The sequence below is a fragment of the Heterocephalus glaber genome, unplaced genomic scaffold, assembly GCF_053883595.1.
Source record: "Heterocephalus glaber isolate CG9 unplaced genomic scaffold, H.glaber_assembly_v1.0 deba00000470, whole genome shotgun sequence".
Taxonomy (NCBI): Eukaryota; Metazoa; Chordata; class Mammalia; order Rodentia; family Bathyergidae; genus Heterocephalus; species Heterocephalus glaber.
In genome coordinates, this window is record NW_028258145.1 from 12367681 (window position 1) to 12393311 (window position 25631).

At 40.4% G+C, this 25631-nt stretch overlaps 2 protein-coding genes across 5 annotated transcripts in view; one reads left to right on the top strand and one right to left on the bottom strand.

The window, feature by feature from the left end:
- The window catches only part of Septin10 (septin 10), a 56893-nt gene extending 37011 nt beyond the window's left edge, over positions 1–19882 (bottom strand). For 3 of the 4 annotated variants that reach the window (XR_015448505.1, XM_087204226.1, XM_087204227.1), the window contains exon 1: positions 19580–19778. Coding sequence is in view for 3 of the 4 variants with exons in the window: in XM_087204226.1 (XP_087060352.1) it covers positions 19580–19609 (30 nt within the window). In the remaining variant the exon portion in view is untranslated. Of the gene's footprint in view, positions 1–19579 lie in introns of all 4 variants that reach the window. The other variant, XM_004921079.4, reaches the window with a different exon arrangement.
- A 93-nt stretch (positions 19883–19975) lies between these two features.
- Sowahc (sosondowah ankyrin repeat domain family member C) lies at positions 19976–25037 on the top strand. The gene has a single exon (XM_004844735.3). It carries the CDS (start codon positions 20128–20130, stop codon positions 21469–21471), a length of 1344 nt encoding a protein of 447 aa, XP_004844792.2. The 5' UTR covers positions 19976–20127; the 3' UTR covers positions 21472–25037.
- Positions 25038–25631: the final 594 nt, after the last annotated feature.

Sequence of the window (25631 nt, forward strand, 5' to 3'; positions counted from 1 at the left end):
AGTTACACATATTATTATTCCCACAGCCTAGATGAGACGATTAAGAGTCAGACAAAATGAGTTATCATCCAAGATAGTAGGCTATAGACACAGGTTCAATTTGACTGCAAAGCTGGTGTTTCTATCCAAAGCTGCAAACCATACATGCATACAGTGACTAGAACAATAGAGAATGAGGGAAGAAGGGTACAAGAGAAGCTATGCTAATTTCAAGGCACTGCTATCCTACTTTTCAATGCATCATGAGATAATAAAAAAAGGACACATAAGGGCCGGGGATTTAGCTCAGTGGTTTCATTGCCTGCTGCGCAAGTGCAAGGACCCAAGTTCAATCCCCAGTACCCCCCCCCCAAAAAAGGAGCATATTTGTGTAAAAAGGAGCTGGGGGTGTAGCTCAGTATAGAGCATTTGGCTATCATGTGCAAGCCCTTAGATAGATCCCCAGCATTAAAGAAAGAAAAAAAGAATGATAAGGAGAAGGAAAAAAAAGAAAGGAAAGAAGGAAGGCGAAGGGAAGGGAAGAAAGGGAGGGAAACGGGAGGGAAAGAAAGGGTGGGGAGGGGAGGAGAGGAAGGCGGGCGGTTTAATATGGATGTGGTATTTTTAAAAATGCAAACATTGTCAAGGAGAACACAGTGCAAAATGAGTTCCCTTTCCATTGACAATTCCCATCCACTTCAGGTCTCTTCCTGGGAGGACACTACCATCTCACACATCCTTCCAAAAATATTGCACAAATCTATGCATGTGTATATATGAAGTGTTTCTTCATGAATATAATGGTAGCAGCTGATTGCTTTGCTCTGTGAGTTTGTTTGTTTCTCAATCTCCCCTGGAGACCCATATAATGATGTAGACCTATCTCATTCTTTCCATGGTATAGTACCCTATTCTGTACACTACAGTATGGTACACAAGGATGCTCTCGATGCTCTCTCTACTGAGACAGTGTCCTTGTCTATGATTACAGTGAACTGTGCTGCAACAAATAGCTTCACTCACGTGTGACAAAAGGAAGAAGCTTACTGCTGTGCTCTTGCACACCATCTCTCTCTTTCATACACACACTAATACCCACCACTGCTGGACACAGAATGCTAACAACAATCATCATCTGAGACATTAGATAGAATAAGCTTGGCTGACCTTGTGACCTAACACTACATCACTGAGCATTCTCAAATCCTTAGTAGCTAACATAAAACATTCTTTCAATGTGAAGTGACTCTGCAGCAAAAGTTCTATGACAAACAGAGGTACTGGTTGTGTTTTCACAATCTGAAAAGCACAGACATACAAAGCATATCAGAATTGGCCTAAGTTTTTATTTATTTATTTATGTATGTATGTATGTATTTATTTATTTATTTAGATCTGTTGAGACAGTCTCACTATGTAGTCCAGGCTGACCTTGAACTTGCTAAACAGCCCAGGCTGGTCCTGAACTCATGATCCTTCTGCCTCAGCCTCTGGAGTTCTAGGAGTGCAGGGTATACCACCATACCCAACTTATTTTTTAAACAATGCATATGCTTCATCTTAAGCTTTCCATTCACTGCTATACTGAAAATCCGCTGCATGCCCGGTTACCATGTGGCACATAAGCAATGGGTCACAAACTTCTTCTATGTAGGACAGAAAAGAAGTGAGAGCCACTGGAAACGAACACTGATGGATACAGATATTTGGAGGAGGCTGTTGAAGGCAAGGGCAGTTTCCAAGGTAAGCAATATCATTGAATTCAGGAAAGAAATAACATCAGATGAGGCATGTTAGGTAGGAAAAAAAAATCTCTGAGCACTAGAAGGGAAGAAGAATTCCTTATCTAGAGAAAGTAAACAGCAACTACAAGAATTTAATTTGGTGGGAAACAACGGATTCACTAGTCTCAGGTTGCAAAGGAATGAAAGAGGTTAAGAGGAATAGATTAGGACAACACATGAGGAGCACAGTGAGTATATCAGAGGTGTCCACTTAAGAGTCTAGTTAGTACCACAGAAAATAGTTAGGGGCTCTTTCCAGAGCTGTGTATTAGGTACACTGGGTGGGACAGCAGAACATTCCATGCTTGGTGTCACTTCCTGACCTATCACATCATCTGCTTACAGTTAGTCACTAATTAAACCTTAATGATGAATTCATATAAAACCTATCTTCTTTTTTCTAAGGAAATTTTTCTTACCAACACAATTGTCCACTAAACTGTTGTGTTAGTTACTTTTTTCTCATTGCTGGGACAAAATGCCTGACACCCATAGTTAAAGGGTACAGTCCATAATCAATTAGCTCCAAGGCAGGGTGGCAGAGGGGAAACAGTTTATGGCGGCAGAAGACAGCAAAAGCAACAAGAGACCTTAACTGTGTCTTTCTGCCCCTTTTATCTTATCCAGACTACCGGGATTAGGGCAGTGCCAAACCAATCACTCACATGTACTGGTTTATTAATCACAGCATCACACACTCTAGATTCAGCCACCTCTGAAAAAGAAAACCTCACCTCATCCACATGAGAATGTGGGGGGACATCTAAACACAAGCCATAACAACCATATTCTGAAAAGTCTAATTGCATCCTATCATTAGATTAAAAACTAAAAGCCACTTTCTTACCAGTAATTATGGAAAGTTTAATTGCCACTGAAGTCCTGTGGTTGGCAAGTGTACTAATACAGCCTCAGCAATCAGATGTGTGGTACAATACTTACAGCAGACACACATAATCAGGTATTAGCAATAATGTGTTATGTCAGGAAGTGACACTGAGCATGGGATGTCCTGCTATCCCACCCAGCAAACCTAATTTAAGGCTCTGAATAGAGTCCCTAAAAAAGTACTTTTTGTGGTACTAACTGGACTTTATACCTTTGAGGGCTGGGGATTTAGCTCAGTGGCACCATGCCTGCCTTGCAAGTGCAAGGTCCTGAGTTTGATCCCCAGTACCAAAAAGAAAAAAAAGACTATACCTTTGAGCAAGAAACAATGACAAATATGTGATATGATGAAGAATGAAGACAGAGTCACAAAAACTGCACTCACAGACACAGTGGATTAAGGAAAGACACCGAAAAATTGTATCTTGTGGATGTGGGAAGATTCTAGGGAACCAAATCTCCAGGCTTACTGAAATGAAAAGTAGAGGACTGACTCTGTGGAGAAGGCACATGCTTCATGCAGGCAAGATAATAGAAAAGCCAACGATATTTATGGAGTCATTTGCTAAGCCCAAGAAAAGCAAATGTGAGAGGAGCTCTAAGAAAAAAGAAAGCAGAAGAAACAACTACACATTAAAAGAACTTAAAAGTGATAAGAAATATGGAAAAAAAGAATACTGATGGACCTGTGGGAAGTCAACCAACACACACTTTTCATCTACTCTGTAAGTGAACATAGTATGTACTAGAAAGCCTCACATTTTAAGGACAGAATAACAGACCCCAGGCATCATGGATCAAAGCTAAGTAAACATTCTTGCAATGTAGTACACACAAAGGAAACCTATGTAGAACAACAAAAAAAGTGGAGGAGATACTCAGGGTACAAAGAATTCTGCACAGAAGGCACTGAAAAGAAAAGGCTGAGCTTAGATCTGAAGGCGAAGTGGGAATTTTCTCAGCAGAAGGTAGCAGAATCAGCATGTGCAAAAGATGCAAGTGTGGTAGGGTTTGGAAGCTGCAATGAACTATCATACAAGCCTGAAGAAGCTTCTGTTGAAGTGAAAGGACAGCAGAAGTGAGGCTGCAGAGGCCACAGGGGGCTGCTGGGTCCCTTGTTCCTTGGAATGACTTCATGAGTGACTCCAGTTATCTTAAACTAAGGTCACAGGATAGATGTTACTGTGAAACAGGAAAGAAAATAGAGGATGAGTCAGCATGAGTTTGATGCAGTTTTGGAAATACAGTAGTCCTCCCTTATGGTATGAGGGGGTATTTCCCAAGACCCCCAGAGGATGAGTTAAAACTATGCATGAAAAGTACTAAACCCTATATAGCAATGCCTTTTTTTAATCTCAACTAAGCACTTACATGCATGCACTATGGCTTCACTTTTGCAGTTTGAGGTACAAAAGCAAAAGTCACACAAATTTCTTTTTCCTTCTTCACAGTTTTATGGTAGAAAATTTATTTCTACCATAGATATCTGCAACCTCAGCATACGAATTTTCCTACCCTTATTTAGTCTAGAACATTTACCTTTTTACCTAAAAGAAGCAGTTTGCAGTTTTTCTTTGACACATCTGAATTGCCAGCATCACTACTCTTGCACTTTAGGGCCATGATTAAAACAAGGGTTGCTTGAACACAAGCACCTTGACAGTCAATCTGATAACCCAGATAGCTACCAAGTGTCCAAAAGGTGGATACCATATACATCCAATTTACACTGGAAAAACAGATGATTCTTGTCTTGGGCAAGACAAGACAGCACTAGACTTCATAATGCTATTCAAGATGGTGTGCAATTTAAAACATGAATTCTTTATTTCTGGAATGTTTCCTTTAATATTTTTGGACTGTGCTGCCTATGGGTAACCAAAACCCTGGAAAATGAAACCATAGAGAAGGAGGGACTATGTACTGAGTTTAAGACTCTCATGGCCTACTCTATTACACTAGGGGAAAACATAAAAAAATAACACATATGCTATGAAAGAGAATGATAAACACAATAAAGAAAAGGGAAAGGGAATAGGAAGGGTGGAGCTGGCTTGGGCAAGGAGACAGGTGCCATTTTGAGCAGGGTGGTTAAGGAAGGTCTCAGTGGAAGGTGACAGTTCAGCAAAGACCTGAAGGGGTCAAAGGAACAGAGAAGATGGAGTAGAAACCCAAAGGTAGGTGTGTGCCTGATGAGTATGAGGAGCAGGAAGGAAACTAGGGCAGCTGGAATACAGTGGGTGGCTAGATGGGAAAGAGAGCCGTCAAGAAGGAACAGAATGCCAGACCAGATGAGGCTCTCATGGCTTCTTGTAAGGAATTGTCTGTGAAACATTTTAGCATTAGAGGGACATGAACTATTTTTAAAATATCCACTATAGCCATTATGTTTAGAGTAGACTGAAAAAATGACAAGCAGAAACAGTATCAGTTAAGAGGTTATTTCATTAATCCACAAGAGATCATGGCAGCTTCTTAGCCATGGGAGAAGTTAAGACGTGGTCTAAATCTGGATCTATTTCAAGGCTGAACCAATAGGACTTGGTGAAGGTTCAATGTGGAATGTGAGAAAAAATAAGGAAAATAGTTCCAAAGTTTTTGGCCTAAGCAATGGGTAAGGTAGAGCTTCGGTTCACTGGAATTGAAATGGAAGAGAAGGATTGGGGAAGATCAGGAGTTTACTTTGAAACATGTTACAGTGAAGATGGCCACTAAACATCAAAGTGAAGATACTAAGTAGTTAGTGTGATAAAGTCAAGAGCACAGAGAGGACTGGAGGTAGAAATTTTGAAATCATTGATATATGACCAACGCTAAGTGCTGTGTGATGAAATTATTCAGGAAGTAAGGGTTTAAAGGTCAGGAATAACAGAATTGAGCCATGGGGGACTCTAACATTTAAATGCTGAAAAACTGAGAAACAGTAACCCCAAGAAACCAAGAAGAAATAGCCAAAAGGGGTGAATGAAATCCAGGAACATATGGAGTCCTGGAAGCCAAGTGAAGGAAGTATTTCTCAGGCAGGAGAGAGTACCATTCCTATTCATTTACATACTGTGCTTTCATGCCATAATTAAGGCCTTTTGATGTTTAAGAGTTGCTATACTTTAGATGTGGAATGTTCTCCATGGCCCATAAGTTAGAGGCTTGCTGTTCGACTTGGTATTGTTGAGTGGTGGTAGAGCCTTTAAGAGTTGGGGCCTGATGGGAGGTCATAGGTCATTCTGGGTATGCCCTAAAAGGGGAAGGTGGGGCATTAGTCTCACTCTTTTGATTTCTGGCCCCCATGAAATGAGTAGCTCTGCTCTGCCACTCACTCCTGGCCATGATGTGCTACTTTGCCAGGGGCCCAAGAGCAGTGGGGTTATTAACCATGGACTAGAATTCTAAAACTGTGAGCCAAAATGAATCTTTTCTTATTGTAAGTTAATTGTCTTGGGTATATTGTTATAGTAACAAGAAAGGTGAATTACACATCCTTTGACCACTGAAAGGCTCCCATCTCAAGGAGCTTATCCTGGAGTAAGGAGAGGTAGTTAAGAAAACAAAGGGTACACATGTTATGAAGGAGAGCAATGTGACAGAGAGCAAAAGGGGATGGTAGTGAGAGAAAAACTTTCAAAGAAGGTCCAAACACAACTCAAGGAAGAACAATCCTTTTTTTTAAATGATGCTGTAACAACTGACTCCCACATGCAAACACAACAAACTACATATATGATTCATATATTGTACGACATGCAAAGTTAAATGAATCACAGAGCTAAAATGGATCACAGAGCTAAAAATTTCTAAAATAAAAGGTATAAAATTTCCGTGATCTTAGGTTAAACAAAGATTTCTTTATTACAACACCAAAAGCATGATCTGTAATTTAAAAAGTGATCAACTGGACTTTAATTGTAAAACATTTGATTATCAAAAGATAATGTTGAGGGCCAGGGATTTAGCTCAGTGGTTCCACTGCCTGCCTTGAAGGCACAAGGTCCAGAGTTTGATCCCCGGTACCGGGGCGGGGGGGGGGGGGGGGGAGATAATGTTGAGAGTGAAAAGATAAAATACAGACAAGGATAAAACATTTTTCTCATAAAGGACTTACATAAGATATAGATATGTATATTTTTTAATATTTGTATAACAATTAGATAATAATCCAATCAAAAGTTGGGAAAGAGATTGAGGGTGTAGCGTAGTTGCAGAATGGCTGCTTAGCATATGTAAGCATATGGAGGTATTCAAGACAGACATTTCATCAAAGATGGCAAATAAACACATGACAATATGTTCGATACCATTAATCATTAGGAAATACAAATTAAAACCATAATAAGATACCACTATACACCTATAAGAATGGCTAAACAACAACAAATTCTGACAATATCAAGTACTGGCAAGGATACAGAACAACATGGACTCATTCATTACTGGTAGGAATGCAAAATGCCATAACCATTTTGGAAAATTCTGGCAGTTACTTATTAGGTCGAACACACACCATACCACCAAGTGATCCCACTCCTAGATACCAACCCAAGAAAAATGAAAACATAAAAACTTTTAAGTGAATATGTACAGTAGTTTCATTCATAATTGCCAAAAACTGGAAATAACCCAAACTTTAAATGAAGAAAGGATGACTAAAAAAAAAAAAAAAAAAAAAAGGATGACTAAATTGTGGCATAGACACAAACAATGGAATACTACTCAGTAATAAAAAGAATGTGCCACAGTATGTGACAAAACCACAAGAGAAAGGGTCAGTTGCTGTCAGAGGAGGGTAGGAAGAGAGGCTGACTAAAAAGCAGACAAAGGAATGTCCTGGGTTGGGGTGGAACTTGGGTTAGCTTACCTGTGGTTACACACTGTATGTGTTCATTGAAATTCAAAGAATTTTGGCCCAGCAATGTAGTTCAGTGGTAGAGCACCTGTCTAGAATGCTTGAGGCCCTGGGTTTAACACCCAGCACCACAAAAAATCCACATACACCTCACATAAGTTTATACTAAAACAGATACATTTTACTGTACATAAAAATTCATAAAAATGTAACAGAATTTCCTGATTAAATGTTAAGTCAAACATTATGGGAAAGCAGTAGGTAGCAAAAACTAATGAAAATATCTGAAGATAAAATTATTAATATATGTATAATTGTTTGTAAACAACAAGAAAAAATACACAGGGAAATCTACAAATGCAGAACAAAACTAAAGTATTTTCTCCAACTGTTCAAAATCAAATTATATTTAAATGTTAGTTTCTTTCTCCCCTCAGAGTGATGTTGAAACTGAATTATAATTATTTTCTGTACAAGAGAATCTCTGTTGCCATATGAGAAATAGTCTATCTTCCACCAAAACAGAGAGTAGAAAGGATCTCAATGACCCACATCACAATGGAGAAGTTAATATGACATCAGTCCACATGTATGGCTGTAAAAGGCTATTAGAACGAACTTTTCCCATGGCAACAGATGCAAACTGCTAGAGTACCAAGTAACTGGCAAAGCCATGTGTGAGGGTCTGGGGCACAGGGGTATAAGACAACAAAAACCAAACGAGATATTGTTCAACGGAAAGTGAAAATGCTGCCACATTAACAATAACAGCAAGGGGGGCCGGGGATTTAGCTCAGTGGTTCCGCCACCTGCCTCGCAAGCGCAAGGATCAAAGTTCGATACCTGGTACCAAAAAAAAAAACAAACAAAAAACAATAACAACAAGGGCCAGGGATTTAGCTCAGTGGTTCCGTCGCCTGCCCCACAAGCGGAAGGACCCGAGTTGCATCTCCGGTACCTCTTCCCCCCAAAAAACAACAACAAAAAGATTAATAGTACTCAACTCAGGTGTTGGAAGCATAAAATGTGACAATATAAGTAAAGTACTTGCCATACTGAATACACTTCAGCATTTGGTCATATCTGGTCACACAAAGCCATAACGGAGAAATCCTTAGAGGAAAAAAAATCCTTCAGTATTCTAATATTTGCAAAGATTTAAAAATCAGACCATAAAAAAGGTAAAAGTTACGTCCAAAGAAGCTGAAAGTAATGACTACAGTTCCTTTTCATTTAAAAAAAAGTATTAAAAATTTAAATTTATTTTTTCAAGATTGGTAAATATAACTGGAACAGTTCTGTGATTTTTAAGACTAAAATATAGACAGAGTCTAAGACAGTGCATCTTCTTCCTGTGTTAAATGCCTGGCCATCTCTTCTCTGCTAATCTATTGGTATTTCTTCCTTTAATATTTACCTCAATATTAAGCAGAAAAAAAAAAGAAAGAACGAAAAGAAAAAGAAAAAACCTCTATTCATTTAAAGGTAGTGTGAACTGGTAATTGCATGAATAAGTTGTATTTTCCAAAAGTTCATTTTGGTAAGCTGCTTAGATTTAGAAGTCTCCATAGAAACAACATTATAAACAATGAAGTTCCTAAATAAGCCTGCAAATGCTTATTTTTAATCTATAATGCACAAGGTATTTAGTCTTAGATTGTTTTCAAATCTAGCAGCAGACTGAAAAGAAAACCCACTTGTTGCCCTCTTAGAAAGGCTAACTCTAGATAGTGATTTTTCCTTTGTTTTTTGGGGTTTTTTTTTTTTTGGAGACAGGGTCTCACCATTTAGCCCAGGCTAGTCTCGAATACATAATCCTCCAAAGTGCTGGAATTACAACAGGTGATGCATTTTCAAGCATGGAAAACTTCCATTCCCTAGAGAGGGCAGAAATTGGTTCTTGGGTTCCATGTTTTGTGTCTTTACCCCCAAAGCTCAACCTTATCTGAAAAAACTTTATGATCAATGAAACAATTTGTTCCTGTGGATCAATTTCTCAATTGTGATCTACTCCTATGGGTCAAGTTCAAATTTTTTTTTTTAGTGGTTTTATTTTTGAAAAAATTTCATTTCATCTCTCTCAATGGATGTTTCTTTCAAGATAAACTCCGCCTGTTATATAGTTAATGCTTCAAACTCTGCTGCCTATTTTGCAATGTGTACTTCAGCCTGGTTCTACCATTCACTCCAATTTGCAGGCTGCATGTAACAATCAGCTTTTCCCTTGGTTTCCAACATGTCCAAATTAACCATAATGATTGCAACTTCTGTTTCCTGGAACAAAGATAAATATAACAAATGTAAATAAAGCAAAGTGCGAGGAGTTCATTGTGATTATCAGGCCTCATTCATGTGGCACAATGAATTTGGAAATATGTTCAATTCCCTTTTACTGCAGGTATTGCAACAATTCCTCTTAACTATTATGTTTTGACTTTTGGTTTTAGTACAACATCCAGGGACAAATTCTTGAATTGAATACATCCAAGACACAAATTGTTCAGTTGTCCAAATTTTATTCTTCAATACTGAATTTCTCCCATTAAGAGAATTTAAGTTAAATTAGTTTAACTTAATTAGTTTGAGATTAAATCTGTTAAACCTAAAATTTGATTTAAATTTAATTTTTCTTCTGAGGGAGCAATAATAAAAAAGATTAAGAAATACAGCTAGAACAAGCAAAGTTTGCATTTAGTCTTTCCCTACCTTCCTCTGTGAGGCCCTCCTCACCCCATGACTTTCAGGCTTACTCTTAAGTCAAAATTACCTACCTACCATGTTCATGCCTAACAAACCTCTGATATTTTTGACTCTAAAGATTTCATGTGCTGTTGGGAAAGTAACCAGTAACCAACCTGCCCTGAGTATCTATACTTTTTATAAAGGCTCTATTTAGATTTTCTATGTCCATAAAGTCATGCAGTGTAAATGGCAAAATGTACACTTCTGAAGCCACTGAATCACTGACCTGCAAAATTTGTCTATAGGGGAAATTTCTCCTCCATACATATACGGTAGGTCTGCCTTAACAATCCCTCTTTATAACAAAGATATTTTTATTTTTCAAAAATCATTCGAGTGATTCTGGCCTAATTCATGGCTTTAAAGTAATGCACCTGCTAAATACTATACAAGCAGCTAAACAAAAATATTGCTGTATGCAACTTCTATTTATGTATGAAAAACCTGGAGACAGAATACTCACAAAACATTTAAAGTATCCATCAATATAATCTATACCTCATATTTCACAGCTTATGACATCTTAGACATCACACTTTCTTAACAAGAAAAAGGATTCCTTGCTGTACCCATAAATATGTCCCACACAGAGTAGGACAAACTTGGATCAATTCCTAAGAGAGAAAGGTAATGGAGATCAGGGCAGATGCTCTCCAGTTCTCTCACTTTATCTTTGATAAGCTTGGCCATGTGACACTAGGCTGCCTAAACTAGCTTAGAAGGGCTGGGAAGCTCACCATAACTGGCACAGCCCTCCAAGGCCTCACCTCACATCCACATTCAAACAGAAGCTAGCATTCTTCTCCTTTCTCCCAACCTGAGCTCCTTACTCTTTAGGATGTATATTTTATTTTTTGACATATGGTATTTTAATTCTTATTTCAATCATAGTATGCAGGTCTGACATCCTGGAAAATAATCCCATGCTGCTTATATAATTTCTATTTCGAGTAATAATGACTTCTGGAATATATCCTTAATCAACTAGGTGATTACTTCACAAGCTCTATTGAACAGCCATGTGTTTGACATTTGTCTGTTGTCTCAAGGCCAGGTAAACAATAATTAGGATTCTTTGGAGAAAGCTTTGGATAGTCTTAAATGGAATATGGTTAATAGGATATATCTTTATTCTTCTCTCATCCACATGTTACACAAAGCACAGGCTCCTAGTTCCTCTAATTTTTTTTTTTTTTTTGAAACAGGGTCTCCTGAAGCCACTAGGTTTCCCAAACTGGGCTCAAACTTGCAATCTTTCTGTCTCAGATACCCTGAGTGCTGGGATTACTAGTGTGTGCCACCAGCCTCAGCTTCCCAGTTTCTTTTATGGGAGCTCCTCAGCATCTCCTCTGATAACTGTCAGAATGAAACAGGAGTATCAAAGCCTGGGTTCACTTTCCCTCATCTACACTGTGTGGGGGACTGACCCATCGATTACATCCAAAGCAGGCTGTAAGCAGTACAGGCTGTAGAGTTAACCCCAAAATTGGCTTAAGAAGTGAGTCTGACCAAAGTATAAGAGATAACACAAAGCCAAGGTCAGAGTGACTCTTACCCAAATTCTGTTCCCAGCCTAACACAAGAATGCTTTGTCTCTTCTTTTACAAGCCTTGCCTGCTTCAGCAATGTATCCCTAGCAACCACATGTACCCCTTTACATAGCCCCCTTACTCCAACTTAATAATGATTGTGTCACCAATAAATATCAACAGTTCTGGCCTTTCAAGGCCTTTGCTCACTCAACCCTTTGCTCACTCAACCCTTTACTCGCTCAAGCACTGGTCACCCTAGTTCCCCATCTGTCTCTTTAATTCTGTCTCTTAAGTCTTTCTTCTCAGCATTCATCGTAGCACTAAGCAGGAGATGGAGAGCCACTGTAGGAGTCTCTAATACCACTGCTCCCAAGGCAGCATTTCAAACGCACTTTATGCCTTTCCTTTCTAGTCTCAACCTCATGTCGCTTTTAAAATGTTTCCCCAGTAATTTATTCCATAACTAAAAATCTCTTAGCGTCTAAAAGGAAATCAGAAAATCCTAGAATTCCCAGTATAGTTAATTCAAGGTTACTGAGGCATATGACAACCATGTTTCATAGAGTATCAAAATAGATGCCCTAATACATTCCCTAAAAAGATCACAATACACAGAAAGAAAACTGGCACTGTTTCACAATACTTAGGACTCAAAACTTCTTTAAAGAGACAAAACACATAATGTTCACATAATGTTGTTAGCCTGATAGCAATGTTTGCAGGCAGTCAAAACCACACCTGTATGTCGGATGTCACATTATTAAAATATAACAAACACTGAGGAAAAACAACTACCAAAATACAATTCTTAACAACTGTAAGGCTAGCAAAAAACTCATCTTTAAAATATGTTCTGGGGGTAATTGTATGATGTAATAAACTCTAAGTTCTATTATACTTAAATTACTCAAACCCTCAATGAAAAATCTAGGGCTTTTTTGAGAAAAAAAAAATTAGTTGATTTCAAGTAAGTTTAACTACCAAAGACAAAATTGTTTTTGTTTTTGGTACCAGGGATGGAACTTGGGACCTTGCGCTTGTGAGGCAGGCGCTGAAAGCACTGAGCTAAATCCCCGGCCCTCAAAGACAAAATTTTAAAAATAGGAAGAATACTAGAGCAAAATACGCATATTTACTGAAAGTAATACTAACAAAGTATAACTATTACATTCCAAGCTGCTAAACCATAATATTAGTATTCTGAAGATTTTAAAGTGAGTTTTAAGAGCCGGGTGTGGTGCCACATGACTGTAACCACAGCACTAGGGAGGCTGAGGCCAGAGAATCACTGTGAGTTCGAGGCCAGCGTGGAGTACACAGTGAGTTCAAAGCCAGCCTAAACTATATTGCAAGACCCTGTTTCAAAAATAAGTGAGTTTTAAATCTTTTAGTTTTGTTAATTGTGATTATGAAAGATGTGATTACTATTTCTATGATCTTTAAATCAGTAGTACATGTAAAGGTGTTAAATAAATTTATAAAAATAAAACATCACCTAACTCAAACTTTCTCCCAGATATAATCAAAAGAAAGTGTAAGAATTAAAGTTCTTACTGAAAATGCACTGAGAATCTGGTATTTTGTATTAAGAATACTCGAAATTGGGCTGGGGATTTAGCTCAGTGGTTCCGCCGCCTGCCTCGCAAGTCCAAGGACCCGAGTTCGATCCCCAGTACCAAAAAAAAAGAATACTCGAAATCTTAAACAGAAAAAACTTAATATTGTTGAAAATGAATGGGTAATATATATCCTTTCAAAAAGAAAATTGATTCCATAATACAATATAAAAATGTAAGGGCTGGGGATTTAGCTCAGTGGCACCGTGCCTGCCTTACAAGCACAAGGTCCTGAGTTCGATCCCTGGTACAAAAAAAAAATTAACAGCACTCTTCTCCTACATATTAAAATACATAAATCAATGCATACAAATTGTCTAGAACTGTGTTAGGATGAAAAGCAGTCTGTAAACATTGAAAAGGTATGATACAATATACAGCCTAGGAAAGGTAGAGCTTCCTTAGAACATAAATGCTGACCAATGAACTGCCCATGAGAATCATAATTTACTCATTTAACATTCAGAAAGAATAAAACTGTCAAAATGGACATATATTCCATAAAAAAATAATCAACACCTATCCTCAAAACATACTATTGTGGATATGGAGGATACAAAGGATAATACAGTTGTTCTCCCTGAAGACAGTTTATATAATTGAAGGGAGAAAATGCAAAGCTTATTAAAATTTACTTGATGTAAAAAGTTAAGTAACACTATAAAACATAAGATTAAAAGTATTGCAAGGTAGCATATGACTAAGTGCCCAAGGGTTGGAGCTCCAGAAGAGGCAAGACAGAGCTGGGTCTTTCATTATACTATAATGATTATAGGAGCTCCACATGGAGAGATGGGAATTCACTAAGTATGGAGGTAGTAATTAACTGCAGGACATGAAAGGGAAGAATTAAGGATCACAATATTAAGACAGAAAGTAAAGCAAGCAAGGGAAGTCTTTAAAATACAAAAAAGATAACTGAAAAGGAAAAAGAATTCCACAGCATTGCAGCTGAAAACGAAATGACAAATATGGATAAAATTACAAAGACTTAGATACTGTGCTGGTTAATCTTGATTGTCAACTTGACTTGATTAAAAATCTCCTGGAGAAATGACCAACACACTAATGAGTTCACACTTGAATGAGCTATTTGGAGGTGGAGCCTAGTTAGAGGAAGTGGGCCATGGGAGCATGACCTTGAGGAGTATATTTGGAGCCTGACCCCTTCCTCTCTAACTCCTCCCCTACTGCTCTACTTTCTGGATGCCATGAGTTGAGCAGTTTTCCTGGCCATGCTTCTGTCATGATGTTTTTGCCTTAGAGACAGCCAACCATGGACTGAAACCTCTGAAACCTTTGAAACCATGGGCTACATAAATCTTTCCTCCTTTAAATTGTGTACATCAGATATTTTGTCCTAGCAACAGAAAGCTAGCCAATACAGATAATTATTCAAAGGAGTGTAATAAAATTTTGAAGTGGAAAGTTATATTTCTCAGGAGGTGTATTTCTCAGGAGGCAGAAAAGGGTAGACAGTGGATTGTATTTAACATTATTGTATTTTAGGACCACTATTGCAGTCAGCAACAGTTAACCGTACAGTCAAGATCTCCTGAAATATAAAATGAATGCAATCACTAATAAAGGGAATGTGAAGATTTCAGAGATAATACAACCGAGTAGAACTTACCACTGCTAGTAAGACATTAAACCTCTTTCTGTAGTTTTAATGTCTTGTTCTATTTTTAAAAAACTGAAATTTGTTATAACTTAGATCTAAAATGTCCCCCAAAAGTATTATGTGTTGGAGGGTGACTGGATCATTGGGGCATCAGTAGCTGAATGTACTGTTAGGAGGAGGGGGCTGACTGGATGTAGGGCACTGGGGGCATGATGAAGAGTATATTCTTGTCTCTGGCTATTCCCATTCTCTCTCTCTCTGCTTCCTGGCTGCCATGAGTTAAGTACCTTTTCCTCTGCCTCCTGCCCCTCCCTCTGCATCCTGTTCCTGCCTTAGAGCCAACCAACCATGGACTGACACTAAGAGCTATGGTTTCATGAAAAAAACTTCTCCTTTAAGTTGTAGATGTTGGGTATTTTGTTCCAGTGATGGGAAAGTGACTAAGGCAGACTTTGGTACCCGAGAAGTAGGGTCATTTCTGTAACTATACCCAACCAAGGTTTAGAAGCCTTTGGAACTAGTTCACAGAAAGAGTTTGAAAAGGTCTGGAGATGCTGGCTAGAGAAGCCCTAGAATGCAGTAAGTTGAGATTGACGGGAGATTTTACTCAAAATTCAGAAGACCAGAATGCTGACAAGAATGTGAGCAATAAAGGAGAGCCTCAGAAGCTGGGAACAAGGACTCTATTGGCAGCTGGACTAGAGGCCATGTGTGTTACTTTCTGGCAGAAAATTTGTCTTCAATTTGCCCATACCCTGAGATTTTGTAGGAGACTGACATTAAGTGAGTGGACTGCTTAATCTACTGGAGGAAATTTAAAGCAGCCCAATATTCAGGCTGTGGCATAGGTATTGTTTTGGGGACTTTTAGACTTATTCTGAGAGAGAAATCCATATCACTAAATGAATACATCAGAAAAGAGGAAAAGTAGCAAATCAATAAACTAAGCTCCCACCTCAAGAACCTAGAAAAAGAGCAAAATAAACTCAAAACAAGCAAGGAAAAAATACTTTTCCAAAGAAAGAAAATAAAGATCAGAAATCATTTATATTGATAACAGAAAAAAAATTTTAAATCAATGAAACAAAGAGCTAATTCACTGAAAAGAAAAGAAAATTGATAAACTATTAATAGTGACAAAGGAAAGGTACACAACACAAATTATCAACATTAGGACTGAAATGGGATAGGACTATAGTCTATTCATGTAAATCTGACAACTGGAAGGAAAAGTTCAATTCTTCAAACTACCACAAATCACACAAAATAACATAAGATGAGTGTAGACTGATAACTATTATGTGACTGAATTTGTAATTTGAAAACACCCAAAAAAGAAACTTGCAGCCATAAATAGTGTCATTTAAGAATCTTACCATTTAAAAAATTAATACCAATTCCATACGTTCAATTTTTCTGGTATCAAATCAAAGATAGTAGTGTATGTGGAAACCATAGGCTGTTAGCCCTTGTAAAGTTGATTTAAAAAAACCTCTACAGCTGAAAAACTGAGTTTTACAATAACAGAAACAGGGAAAGGAAGGTCTTTTTACACCACTGCTACTGAACAGAGTGCTAAAGTAACATAATGAAACAAAACAAAGCAAAAATTAAGAAGGAACACAGTGCTAGAATCTAGCAAGCAAAATAAGACTGGAAAGAAAAGGCAAGCAGGTAAAGGAAGAGTTAAATTGTCCCTATCTGCGAATGATATGATTACCTATGTAGAAAATTTCAAAGAATTCCAACTCCCAAAATAAATGAATTTACCAAGGTCACAGAACACAAGGTAAACATTTAAAAATCAACTATATTACTGTATAGTGAATAAAATTTAAAACCAATAAACATCTATAATACCTCAAAACTTATATACTTAGGCATAAAAGTATGACTAATAAAACATATACAAGACTGTATGCCAAAAATGATAATAAAAGAAATCAAAGAAATATAAAGAAAAAAAGGGAAATACCCTGCTCATGAGGTGGAAAACTCAAAATAGTAAAGATATCAATTCTCACTAAATTGATATACAGATTTAATGTAGTTCCTATAAAAATCCAAGGAAGTCTTTTTGTAGACATAGTCTATTCATGTAAATTTGACAACTACAAAGAACAGCTCAATTCTTCAAAATGATTCTAAAATGTATAAAGGCAAAGAACTAGAATAGTTAAAAATTTTTTGAGAATAGAGGAATAAAGTAGGAGGTATCAGCCACACTATGTGAAGATTTATACAGCTATAGGAATCAACAGTGTATGGTAATATGGATCCCAGAAATAGACCCACATAAATGTGTTCAACTGACTTTTGACAGAAATGCAACAAGCTGGCATGGGGGTGGCTTTAATTCCAGCACTCTGGGAGGCTGAGGCAAGAGGACTGCAAGTTCAATCCCAGCAACTTAGTGACTTAATGAGACCCTGTTTCAAAATTTTAAAATAAATAAATAAAATACAACAATTAAATATAGGAATGAGAGCTTTTCAACCAACAGTGCTGGAGCAACTAGACATCCATAAACAAAAGAAAACAAAAAAAAAATCCCTCAACTGAAGGCTTCTTATATTAGAAAAATTAATTCTACATGGATCATGAAATTAAATATAAAATGTAAAGTGTAACACTTTCACTGGAAATAGTAAGAGAAAAATCCTTGGTATCTAGGGCTAGGCAGAGTTCTTATGCTTGATATCAAAAACAAAATCCGTAAAAGGAAAAAGTGATTGAATGAACCTCATCAAACTTTAAAACTTCTGCTTTGCAAAAGATCCTATTAAGAGGATGAAAAGACAAACTACAAATTGAGAAGAAAAAATTTGCAAACCACATACCTGAAAAGGAACTAGAATCTACACTCAAAAGCAAAAATCTAAATAATCCAATTGGAAAATGGATTAAAAAAAGAAAATGGATAAAAAAGAAATGAAGGCATAATAACAGAGGAAATGGCAAATATGCATATGAAAAAACTTCCATCACTGGCCACTGTGGAAATGTACTTACAGCTACAATGAGTTATCACTACACACTTATCAGAGTGGCTACAAACAGGGACAATATTAAATGCTGCCAAGGATGTGGAGAAAATGGATCTCTAATACACTGATGGTGGGAATGGAAAATGGTATAATAGTACAGCAACTCTGGGAACCAGTCTGGCCATATGATATATGTAAAACTAAACTTGCAGACAGGCATGGTGGCTGATAGGGGTACTCTCAGCACTCTTGGAGCCTGAGACAGGAAGCTCACAAATTCGAGCTCAGGCTTGGCAACTTAGGATGTAGGGAGACACTGTCTCAAAATAAACAATTGGGGGGAAGGGGTACCGGGGACTGAACTCGGGACCTTGTACTTGCGAGGCAGGCGCCAGAACCACTGAGCTAAATCCCGGGCTTAATAACCAATTTTTTTAAAAAAGCTGGAGATACAGCTCAGTATGAAGGTCTTGGTTTGCAATTTCCAGTACCCAAATAAAATACACCTAAGTATGCAATTACCATATGACCCAGCAACTGTATTCCTGAACATTTACTCCAGAGAACTGAAGATTTATGTTTACATTATGTAACATTAGTTATTACTTACAGGAATGTTTCTAGCAGCCGTATATGTAATAGCCAAAAACTAGAAACAACCTCGGTTTGCTTCAAACAAAGTCTGCTACATCCATACCATGGAACACCACTCAGCAAAACTACTGATACAGTACTGGGCAGCAACCTAGATGAAGAATCTCCAGAAAACTCTGCTGTGTGAAAAAATCCAATAGAGTTCTCACTAGGTCCCCTCCACATGTCCCTCCCCGACACAGGCACACAGACACAGCAACTGTCACAGCAATCCACACTGAAAGAGACTTCTCTAAACATCTGATCGGGTGGAGAGGACAGCCCAGGCTCTGTTGAACAAATAGTCGCCCCTCCTAGGCGCCATCGGAACTGACTTCTGCAGCACAGTGCTAGAATCAATAGTCCTAAAACTGTCTCTAGCCTCGGACAGCTTTACATACATTGCAACCAGCGACATTTACAGTGTTACAAATTGAAACGGAACGTTTTTCACAGCAAGAACCGCGCAGGGAGATCATTCCCCACCACGCGCCGCGGGAAGTCCGGCACTTAAGGGATCCAGCGGAGACAAAGGCGGATCCTGCGGAGAATCCCGCTCGCCACTGCCGAGACACCCACAGCGAGACCGAAGCCCGACAGGGCCAGCTCGCAAGATGCTCCTTCAAGCGCAGACGGCGGGCGGAGGGGCTCGGGCCCCGCGGGCTGCGGAGGTCGCCATGCACGGAGACCGTTAGAGGAGGGCGGGCCACCGCCCATCCCGCCAGCTGGGCGCTCCCGGTCGGGCAACGCCGGCCCCCCGCAGAAGACCCGAACCTCTCGCGGGCTGGGTGCGTCGTTCACGCGGACCAAGGGGCACTAGCAGTGGTTCGGGAGACTCCTAGGTTGAGGAGGTTGCAGGAAACCTAGAGACTCCGGGGTCTGTAGAGGGGCGCCGCGGTCTCTGGGACTTGGGCCAGAAAGTTTTGGGGGCCCCAAGGGAGGACGCAGACTCACCCGACGCCGCGCGTCGTCGGTGGCGGCCATGGCCAGGCGAGCAAGCTGCGAACGGAGGTCTCACCCAGGCCTGCCCGCGCCCGTCCCGGACGGCGGGGGGTGGAGGGGGAGGTGGGCGGGGCCGCCTCGGCGGGGCGGAGTCCAGCACGGGCTAGCTTTTCCCGCGCGCCGGGCGAGCCCCTCAGGAGCGCCCTTGGCGCTCAGAGCTCGGGAGCCAGGGCGGGAGGGCAACTGAACAGAGCGGGAACTGGAGGAAGGCTCCAGGAGGAAACGGCCGGTCGACTACGACCTGTGGGAGCAGTGATTGCGGCCCGCTCGGACCGGAAGTGGGCGTGACTAGGCTGTAGGGAGCGGCGAGTAGGGACCGCGCATGGACCGGAAGTGGGCGGGGTCGGGGCGTAGCCCTCGGGCGCGGCCCCTAGAGCTGGTGCGGTGTCCTGGGCTGCAGTCTCCTGAGCGTCGGTTGCTCAGCCAGTTGTACTCTAGCACCCTCCCCGGCGCGATGGGGCCGGGTTGAACCGTCCACCCAGAGCAGTAGCGCGGTGCAGATGGAGGGGCCAGTGGAGCCGAGCCCCGAAACGGTGCTGCGGTTCCTCGTGGAGCGCGGGGGCCGCGTCCGGCAAACAGACCTGGTGGAGCACTTCAGGGGTGCCCTGGGCGGCGAGCCGGAGCAGCGTGCCCGAGCCCGCGCGCACTTCAAGGAGCTGATCAACACCGTGGCCACCGTACGCACCGACCCCGACGACGGCGCCAAGTACGTGCACCTGAAGAAGCGCTTCTGCGCCGGGGCCCCGCCGGCTGCGGACCCGCCCGGGCCGCCCCCCGAGCCCGCGCGCGACCCGCTCGGGCAGCCTCCCAACGCCGCGTGCGACCCGCCCGGGCAGTCCCCCGAGCCCGCGCACGACCCGCTCCGGCCACCCCCTGAGAATGCGCCCGCCACTCCGGGGGCCGTGCGCCCGGGCTTTCGGGACCCCGTCCCTGGCAGCTCCCCACGGCCAAGGCGCAGCAGCCCCGGGGCCTCCTACAGCGGAGGTCGCGGCAGGGGTGACTCGGACAGCGCATCGGTGGCCTCGTCGGCGGCGGAGGAAGAGGGCAGCGGGGCCACCGTGGCACTGGATCCCCTGGAGCACGCCTGGATGCTGTCGGCCGCCGACGGCCATTGGGCTGGCCTGGAGGCGCTGCTCACCTGCGACCCTGGCCTGTTGGCCAAGCGCGACTTCATCACCGGCTTCACCTGCCTGCACTGGGCCGCCAAGCACGGGCGGCAGGAGTTGCTGGCCACGCTGGTCAACTTTGCCGGCAAGCACCAGCTACCGGTGAACATCAACGCCCGCACAAGCGGAGGCTATACCGCCCTTCATCTCGCCGCCATGCACGGGCATGTGGAAGTGGTTAAACTACTGGTGGGGGCCTACGACGCTGACGTGGACATCAGGGACTACAGCGGGAGGAAGGCCTCCCAGTACTTGAGTGTAAGCGTCGCCGAGGAGATCAAGAGCCTGGTGGGCGCCCTGGACGAGGAGGAGGAGGTGGAGAGCGCAGCCGGCGGCGGGGGCGGGGGCGGGCGCTGGAGGCTGTCCAAGGTGCTCCCCGCTCACCTCATCACCTACAGACTCTCGCATGTCCTGGAGGATGGAGAACACCACCACCATCACCACCACTTGGCTGAAGGGTGGGCTGGAGGCAAAGCCAAGGATCGCAAAGCCTCAGGCAGTTCTAGTGGAAGGATAAAACCCAGGCTCAATAAGATCCGCTTCAAAACCCAGGTCATCCACACCACGCTCTCTTCCCGGGACCCTGAGCAGCCGCTGGAGGAAGAGGAGGAGGAGCGGTCCTTTAGAGGGCACTCGTCCTCCTTCAAGTTAAGACCCAAGTCCAATGTGTTTGGATAAAAATTATTTCTTTCCGAAATGCTAAGGTTTGCCTGTCTTTCGGGATGGAATACTAGGTGTGGATAAAGAAGAGAGACCAGAAAAGATAGGCAGAATTACCTGTTCTTCCTTGAGGGGCTGGGGTGAGTAGGGAGATATCCCCTTCAGGCCACTTCAGGGGAAGTGGATTTCTTTTTAAGTGATTCATCAAACACTGATCTGTGCCTCTTCCCCACACTACCCCTCTGACCTGAAGGTCCTATTTCTGAGGACTAGAAATGTACTAAATGGGGGCGGGGGGTGGGGTGGCAAAATTGATGATTGAGAGTTCCTTTGCTTTAACCACTACTGGATCCATCCAAAGGAAGGAATAGTGCACTTTTATGTATCTATTTTTCTAAGTAGCTACTTTTTCATCAGCAACAAAAAATGCAAATTGTAATAAAACTTGTATTTGTAAGTGTAAACGAAACTACATGCTACCTTGTTTTTTACTAATTTGCTTCTTAAGGTACTACAGAGGGTCAGGACAGAGATGAGTTTCAAAAATACTAATTAGAAAATAATGGGAATCCTGTTGGTATCCTATTTGTATTATAAGTAGCAGTTCAGTTATTTTTTTTAAAGCGATTTCAGTTTTAAATTAATCACTAAAGAAATAGGCAACATTTACTTTTGAGTTAATATGTACTCTGGTTTCCACCTGTTTGTCCAATACCACTGCACTCAGTGTTACTGACCATTATTAATAACTGCCCAAACTTTTATTTAGGACACTTAGCAGCCTATGGTACTTTTAAATAAAACATCGCCTCTTGTTCTGATTGTCAGTAACTTGTTTTTCTACTCTAAAAGTCTAAATTTGCTAGGATTTTTATGCTGGGGCTCACATAACCTTTGATTCTATTTGGCACAACGTAATCGTGCTTAGGGAGTATTAACAGAAACTGTAGAGTTAGGGTTAAATTTGCAAAAGATGGCATGTTAGTGAGCCTATGCTATGAAGTAATTATTAAGTCAACTTAATGATTCTTCTGTAAGAGATATTTTTAATTTCACTAGTACATTCATAGTTTTATGCTTTGTAGCAACATCTTGCAAATGTTTAAAATGCTAAATCTTCCAGTTTTCCTAGGATTCTTTGCATCTACTCAAAGAACTATGGTGTAGTTACTGAAAAGCTGGGTGGTAAATCTGTCTGGTTAAAAATGGCACTTTATAAAAGGAAAAAAGAAATGGAACTATTTCTGTATTTAAATGCTGCTAGCTATTCAATTCATTTGTTTCTAAGTGAAAAATACCAGTCATTAAAAGTAAAGACTTTTTAAAAGAGTGGTTCTTAATTACATTTTATTCTTCATTTGTGTTACAGTAAATGGCTTTTTAATTAAAATTTAACTCACAGATATATTAAGCCCTCTTATAACAAGCTAGGATATGTTTGTGGAGGGTTAATTTAACAATATCCTTTTCTCAAATCATTTTGGTCTCCTGAGTGCTGACATGAAAGTTGCTAGTAAAGCCTGCAAACAAGAGGAGTAAGTCGAAGACTGCATGAACTCACACAGGGAGGAGACATAGCTGCAGCATTTAGAGTTCTTAGATCTTTAATTTTCCAAGTCATAGAAATTTGTAACAAGTTTGCCATATCACTGACTAGATGGCAGTTGAATTTGCTTAAAAAGGGTAAAAAAATTCACAAAATACATAAACTGTTGTCCATTTGTCTCCCTTTACTTTTTAGGATTTAGGAAATGGGCCATGTACATTTGAAAAAGAAAAACCAACCTAGTTTTGTGTAAATTAAAAGAAACTCCTTGAGGGTGAAGAGCAGTCATTGGTTCTGAATCTACACGTTATTTGTATCTAGTTCAGAATAAGTGTCAACTTCTCACTGAGAAATCTTTAATTTCATAGACATGTAAAACAAAGGCAACTGTAGACCATTCAGAACCATCTAAAAGTTCTGTTGGTCAGTATTAATCTCCTAAACTGTATGTTAGTAATTGCACAAAATCTGTAATTTACTGGATCTTGGGAGATTGAGTTACTTTTTCACTAAAGGTTCTAACTTTTCTAGTAAAATAATCATTTAAATTTTCCGAAGTCATTCCTCGAGGAGAGCTGTATCATTCCTTGTTACGATGTGCTTCTGTGTAGTAGTAGCATTTTCAGCTACTTACCTTTAGATTCCTTGTACGTTTCAATTCCTAATCACAATTATTAAAAAATAATTTGTGTAATCTGATGTTCTTAGAGTTGTGCCTATCATTAATGGACATATATGTCAAACACATAGATGTTTATTGAGGTGAGACTGTTTTTACACAAATATGTCCCATGTGCTTTTTACAGGTACTCTTGAAACAAGTTAATGTCACTATTTTTATGGTACCAAAAATGCAGCTAGCTTATATAGCTTAAAAATCTGGTACTAGTTTATTCATGCCTGAAATTGAGTCTAGGATGCCTTGTCTCTCACTTTTTAAGTAAGTGGAAATTTCAGAGTTTGAGGGTGTAAAATCAGGTTTTTTTGTTTGTTTTTTGGGGGGTATCAAACTCAGGTCCTTGCGCTTGCAAGGCAAGTGGCAGAACCACTGAGCTAAATCCCTGGCCCATAAAATCAGTTTTTAAAGTGCATTTTTGTTAAAATAAAATGTTCATACCAGAATGTGTCTCTTGAGTTGTCTAACTTTCTTAGTCTGTTAATCATCTCATGTGATCCTGTTTTATGGTTCATGAAATGCTTCTTGAGGTTTCAGTTTATTTGACCCTTTCCTACCCCTCAGGGGACAGGCCAAATATCTCTAATTGACAGGAAATGAAGTTGGTGGCTGTTAAGGTCACTGGACCTGAAGGGAAGACGCTAGGAGTCTGTACTTCCCATGATGTTATTCTTCCTGCACATTGTAGATTGCCACATTTTTGGCAAAATTTGTAGTACAGTAATCCTGAAGGGAGAATCCCTTTGAACAGATGGCAGTATCTCTGCCATCACTTTTTAGAAACAAACCTACTTGGGTACACACCTGAGCTATAAACCTACCCTGACTGGGCTTTGAAACAGGTGTGGGAATGCCTTTTTCCATTTTCTCCAGCATCCATCAAACAATAGATATTGTTTTGTTTTCGTTTTTTTGTTTTTTTTTTTGGTACCAGAGATCGAACTCTGGGACCTTGCACTTTTGAGGCAGGCGCCAGAACCACTGAGCTAAATCCCCTGCCCAAACAATAGATACTAATGAATTCACTTCCTCATCAAGGTGGCATCTGATCCATAGTTTGCAAAATCCATCTGTCTTAGATGGCAGAGAATTGTGGGAATCTTTGGTATAATTGAATCCTTGGCGTGCTTGCTCTGTTAGGGAAAGATGACTGCTGGAGTTTGTGTTCTTTTGTAATACCCATAAAATGTGTTTTGGTGTAACTGAAGGATTAGTAAACAGTATGTTTCTAGAATGACATCTTTAAAGTACCTGTCTTAAAAGGATTCATTGGGTTGTTCATGCAGTTGAAGATATCTTTGAAGATTTTTCCTAGTGTATTTTGTTTTGCTAAATAAATAGTATTATTTGGAGTTTCTTGTATGAATAGTCCCCAAATTAAATATTTTGAGAATTTGCTGCAAACCAATGTTCTTTGAAGATGAGTCAAGATCTCATAAAATATTTATTAGGGGGTACAAAACAACTCCATGTGAACTTGCTTCTTAAGATACAGTGATAGGGTTCTGTACATCACTCTGCTCCCCCCTCACCCTCAAGAATACCACTCTCAGGTCACCATACTTTTTTCTCCTGATCCCTATAAATGTCACTTCATCTCAGGAAGTGGCTTAGTATGATGTTAGTAAGTTGCCTGCTTTTCCACACTGATGTGTTGTGAGGAATGTGTGTGGCAAGTGTCCTGGCCTTGCAGTGCCTGATGTGTTGAGGGTACTCTGTGAGAACATCTTTAAAAGGAAAACATTCACTATTTCATAGCATTGTGTAATACGGATAATCAAACCACATGCATTCATGCTAAGTGAATAAATGTATTTTTCATGCAACACAGCTCTTAAATGAAAACCACCTCATTAGCTCAGCCAAAGTAATTTATTCCAATAGTAGGGGGAGGTAAAAATCAGCTTTATTAGAATTTTACTTTGTGGGCCATTTAAGAAGTTTTCAAGAATAAAT

Excerpts from the sequence above, each read along its gene's own strand:
- Sowahc (XM_004844735.3), top strand. The coding sequence starts at position 20,128 with ATGGAGGGGCCAGTGGAGCCGAGCCCCGAAACGGTGCTGCGGTTCCTC.